The sequence below is a fragment of the Callorhinus ursinus genome, unplaced genomic scaffold (genome assembly GCF_003265705.2).
Source record: "Callorhinus ursinus isolate GAN/ISIS: 27379988/994484 unplaced genomic scaffold, GSC_fseal_2.0 scaffold109, whole genome shotgun sequence".
Classification (NCBI taxonomy): Eukaryota; Metazoa; Chordata; class Mammalia; order Carnivora; family Otariidae; genus Callorhinus; species Callorhinus ursinus.
Genome location: NW_027397171.1, coordinates 471,027 through 476,454, shown reverse-complemented (window position 1 = coordinate 476,454; position 5,428 = coordinate 471,027). Strand labels below are relative to the sequence as shown.

General features: G+C 46.4%; 1 protein-coding gene across 1 annotated transcript in view; it reads right to left on the bottom strand.

Moving 5' to 3' along the window:
- Positions 1-2,301: 2,301 nt before the first annotated feature.
- Positions 2,302-5,428, bottom strand: part of GPX5 (glutathione peroxidase 5) — a 7,676-nt gene continuing 4,549 nt past the window's right edge. The window contains exons 3-5 of the mRNA XM_025858539.1: positions 4,093-4,210; positions 3,578-3,677; positions 2,302-2,508 (exon numbers count right to left, since the gene is read on the bottom strand). Coding sequence (XP_025714324.1) covers positions 2,302-2,508; positions 3,578-3,677; positions 4,093-4,210 — 425 coding nt within the window. The remainder of the gene's footprint in view (positions 2,509-3,577; positions 3,678-4,092; positions 4,211-5,428) is intronic.

The following is a 5,428-nucleotide window of genomic DNA, read 5'->3' as shown; positions in this document are numbered from 1 at the left end:
CAGGAGAATCCAAACGGTGTGTTGGGTTCTTGCCAATGTATAAAATTTCTGCACATTGGGAAAATGCTCCCATATCAACGAACTCTCCTGGAGCTAACTTTGTGTTCCATGCCCCTTGATCCAGAACCCTTAGAATCTAGTTCTTTATGGGACAGATGTTGGGTAGGTGGCAGAGCCCATGATCTTTAGCAGAACAGAAGCTTCTGCGTTGTCCTCAAGCAAAAAGGACATGCTTACCCTTAATAAGGAGAACTCGGGGTCTTGGAAAATCTGGGGATTTAGATGTTCTAAGTCATCCAACCAGATGCCTCCACCCAGTGTCTCAAGGTTCTATTCTTTTCCAGTCAAGGACATGACCTGAGCATAGAAGATAACTTAGTTTGACAATTTAACCTTCTTTGGAGCTCTACTATTCCTACAATTAAATCTTGGACCTGAACCTTAGGTTTTTGTGCCCTCGGGTTGCAGGATATGAGAGGTTCTTTATCTCCTCTTATGGAGGCACTCTGGCTTCCACAGTTAGCCTTTATTTGGTCAATCACCCTCAGCCTTTAATCATCTCTCTCCAAAGCATCAATTTCTTCTAGTAACCATCTTAAAATTGCCCTAAAATAATATCGCCTTAAAAGTACCACCTCTCCCACATTTCTCAAGCACCTGATACATCACACCCACCAATAAGTATCCTTTCACCAGTGTAACCACCTCATTCAGGCTTGGTGAAAGTTTTAAAAATTGCTATGGGGCACCTGGGTAGCTAAGTCAGTTAAGCGTTGCACTCTAGGTTTCGACTCGGGTCATGATCTCAGGGTTGTGAGATCGAGCTACGTGTCGGGCTCTGCACTGGGCACAGAGTCTGCTCAAGATTCTCTCTTTCCCTCCCTCTTCCTCTGCAACCCCCCTCTCTCTCCCTCTTTAAAAACATTAAAAAATAAAAAGTGCACTGCTACTCTGTACCCGTGGCTGTTTGTGCTCCAACCATCCCTTCACTGCCAGCCGGATGGTGGATAGCTCAGCTTCAAAACTCTAAAACTCTCATCCTAGCACTTTCTTTCTCAGATCCCTTCTGGTGCCAGCCACTGCAGGTTGGGTTACCTGTAAAGACTCAAAGGTGGAAATTTGCACGCAAAGCTTACTGGAGCACTACCTCAGGGTCAACAGAAAGGCATCTGACCCTCAAGGGTCTCTGCAGCTGGGATGGGCCCTTCAGAGCTGTCCCAAGTTGAGAAGTCAGGTTTTACCTTTTATAACCTCCATTGACCAGTAATTGGATACAGGCTGCCCCTGGAAAAGGGACATGACCTCGACCTGAGATCATTCCCAACAAGGGGTAACAGTTGAGAACCACCAGGTGACAACCTCCCAAAGATCTGGGTGGATAATTCCTTCTATCCAAGGGGTTCAGGTAATCTGGGAAACACACCATCTGTGACAGTCCCAGTGAGAAAGAAGAGAGGGACGAGACAAGTTTGAGCACAGGATAGGGGATAAAAACCACCACAGTGATGCCAGACGCTGCAGAAAACATTTTATTGGAGACAGTGCAGAGCTGGTTCTGGAGCTGAGGAAACTAGGGCGGAGAGGGGAAAGCCCATCCTTCAAAGGATGCCTTGCCCAGGGGTCTTGACCTGAGTGCACTGGAGGTCAGACAGGAGGGAAGTTTCTGTAGGATCTAAATTAGAGGGAGGCTCTGGGTCCCACTATCACGGAGATGCCCCTCTTTCCATGCAAGGCCGTCTCCTGCTCCCACTCCACCTTAGGGTTCCTAAACCAGAATGACCAGTCAGCCTGCGTGTGGGAGGGTGGGTGTCATGGATGAACACTGATGTGAAAAGACTTGGAAACTGACAATACGTGTTTGTCCTAGGGGAGGGAAAGTGTTATGAGCTGGAACCTAGGCTGTGCAGCTACCATCCCACTCTTATTTCTACACCTTCAGGGTGGAGAGAGAAGGGGGAACATTCCGTCTAGGAACATTCTTCTTCAGGATGTCATGGCAGACTGAGCCATCCTCATGGAAGGCTGATTTTCCTTTGATGGTTAGGAGTGATTAAATTTAGAACAGAGGTCTAAGGATTTAGGGTTTCCATTCTTTTGTTCTTCTCCCACATATATACTCTTGCAAGGAGAAATAGCAGTAGCCTTCTGAATATAATTCTACTTGGTAGAGAGTGGGAACTCTGGTGGCATTGAGTGATTTAGTCAAGTGGAGGCCATTTAGGAAGAGTGTAGTGAAATACGGAATTTTTTTAAAGGTCTTCGGATAAGAAGCAGGGTGGCTCCTCCCCCAAACCGGCCTTCCTATTTACTTTTGGACTGTCTCAGGTACTCCAGGATGTCTGACTTGACCGTGCTGATGGGAGTCCGGTGGAACCAGCGCATGACAGGGACTCCATCAGGCCCCACCAAGAACTTTTCAAAGTTCCAGCGGATGTCGTTGACCTTTACAGGATCCCAGGATATATGTCTGAATAAGCCCAGAACCTCAGAGGGGTGAGGGCAGGAGAGCTGGAGCAGAGATGGAACAGACAGACAGCATCATTTCTGTTATTTTCACCCACAGGGAATCTGCTCCCTCCCATGCCTAGATATTCTGATTTCCTGTGATTCTTAACAAATCCTCTGGATCGCCACCACGCCAACTATCAAGATGGTTGTAGATATAACAGCAAAGGTCTGTTCCCTCCTCCTGTTCCCCTGTGACCCCTGTGATCACAAAGCCACGCCACTGTGAGTAAGATATGTCACCTCTGTGGCTGTCAGTTTCCTTTTTGGCAAAACGAATGGTTTAGATTAGAATGCAGTTTCCCAGGTCTTAGGGCTCCTGGGCCAGTAGCATTCCAAAAATATTTTTGGGACAAACATGGAGGTCCAACATTTTGTTTTGTCAAATAATAAAACTTTTGAGAAACAACATCACTTTATCATTTAATTTAAAAAAAGATTATTGTAAGAATAAATTACATATAGGTCCTAATCTTAGAATAACCCTATGAGTCAGTTGAGTTTATGAAACCCTCCTTACACTGTCCTTTTCTCTTCAATTTGCTGAGGGTATATAAAAATCTCTATCTGAGCCAGTGCTGGCTTGCCATTCAGCCTTTAGGAACAACTAACAGCTGGTGGTTAGAGACCCTATCAGCCTTCAGTTCTCTGTATCTAAAAGTCAGTGGTTCATAAAAGGCAGTTACTACATGGTATTAACCTATTGATTTCTACTTCCCCCTCTCCAGTAGGAACCCATCAAGGACTAGGGACTGTGTCTTATCCTTCTTTATATCCATCTTATTTAGCAAACTGCCTCATACTCAGCAAATGTACTTTGAATGAATGAATGTCAATGAGCAAAAGAGGGTGGTCCTCGGAAACACAGCCACTCTACATAGCCCTCTCCATCATGAAAGCCAGAATCTCATAAATACTAACAAATTAAACCCGGATCTCTATGCTAACATGGGGACCTCTTGCCAAGAATCCAATGTCACTTCCAGGCATGAGCCTTGGGTCCATTTCCACCACACCAGCTCTCTGCTAGGAATGCCAGGGAAGAAGAGGTTTGGGTCAGTAATTCACTCACCTTCAAGAAGGTGAAGACCTTCTGTTCCTTCTCGCCATTCACATCCCCTTTCTCAAAGAGCTGGAAATTGGGTACGTATCCTCTCCCTGGACGGACGTACCTGCAATGAGCCACAGCATTCCCAGGAAGCTCCAGAATGTAGAAGAGAAAGTTGTGGTGGGCCACCAGGATTAGGGGTCACAGGAGGGGCAGGAAGAAGGAAAGATGGGGAAAACAGGGCTGGGAAGGGAAAATAAGGCCATTTCTCGACTTGGGGCTCCCTGATTCACGTAATGTTTCTCGTTCTGCTGTGCTCCCTGCGCTGCTTCCGTCCCAGCTGCGTCTGTGTTCCTGCACCCCTGTGGTCCACCCAGATCTCACTCCCAGGGAGAAGGAGAGTCTCTGGACTCTGCCAGACTCACATCAGGGTCAGACAAAGCTGATGTCAGTTTGCAGGTGCCCCCAACCCACACCCACCCTGGAGACCGAAGAAAGGTAGACAGGGGCCTCCTCTGGGGTTCCAAGCAGGCACTTACTTCAGCCCCAGAAGAATCTCTGAATTCTCTCCTGGTTCCTGCTTTCCGAACTGGTTGCAGGGAAAGCCCAACACGACCAGGCCCAAGGGCTTCAGCTCCTCCTGAAGGGCATTCAGTTCTGTGGGTAGAGAAGGGACAACAAGGAGGCCCGACTAGAGACTCTGCCTTGGGAGAGAACAATCTGTACTCCTTTTCAGGGAAAGAGAGGACTAGGGAAGGAAAAATCTCTAGATTGGAAAGACTCTTAGTGGCAGGGCTGAAGTTAGATGCTGGAGCTCCAGACACGCATTCAAAAGCCCTTTATTATAGGGTAATATTTCCCAAATCTGTGGTACATCCAAATCAGCTGAGGCCCTTCCTTAAAAATAGGGATGACCACGTCCCATCCCAGATAATTCTCTGATTCCCTTCTTATGAGACTTCAGTCATCTTTATTATTCAAAACCTCACCAGGTTCCTGTTGATTGTAAAAGTTGCAGCTGCTTATGGAAAGTGTATGGAGGTGTTACCAATGGGCTCAGTTTCAGGTTGACCAGATAAAAGTGTTCTAGAGATTTGTCTCATAAGAATGTGAATACACTTAACACAACCAAACAGTACACTTAGAAATGGTTAAAATTGGAAATTTTATGTCATGTCTCTTGTTAACCACATACATACAAAAGCTTGCCTTCCCTGGTTGGTTAATTGCTAGGCTGAATCTTTCTTTTGAATTTTTCTTAAGATTTTATTTATTTATTTGAGAGAGAGATCACAAGAGGGGGTATGGTCAGAGGAAGAAGCAGACTCCCCACTGAGCAGGGAGCCCGATGCGGGACTCCATCCCAGGACTCCGGGAACCATGACCCAAACCAAAGGCAGTCGCTTAACCAACTGAGCCACCCAGCCGCTCTGAATCTTTCTTTTTTAAAGGAAAAGACACAGGTGAAGAGAATGGGCTTCTCTCCTCTGTACAGACTGGGTGCCCTGGGTGGAGCAGAGATAAACCTGATAGGTGCAAAGAGAACCAGAAAAATTCCAGGTCGAGCTTCCTGGTGTTCAACAATCCTCAGGATGTTGAAGATACATTCTACCTACTGGTCCTCACTGACATGCCAAAACACAAGATTGCACCTTCCTTCTTTCACTGTTTTCCAATCTGATTGCTCAGATTTTTATAATCAACTTCTCTGTTAACACTTTCTGGGCTAGGTGGCTAGTCACTAGTCAGTCCCACTGCACGGCCAACTGGTCAACTGGCACTTCCTCTGAGTCCTGTTTTCTTCTCCTTCTTCCTTTTCTTTCCTTCCCTTCCCTTTCCTTCCCTTCCCTTCCCTTCCTTTCCTTTCCTTCCTTT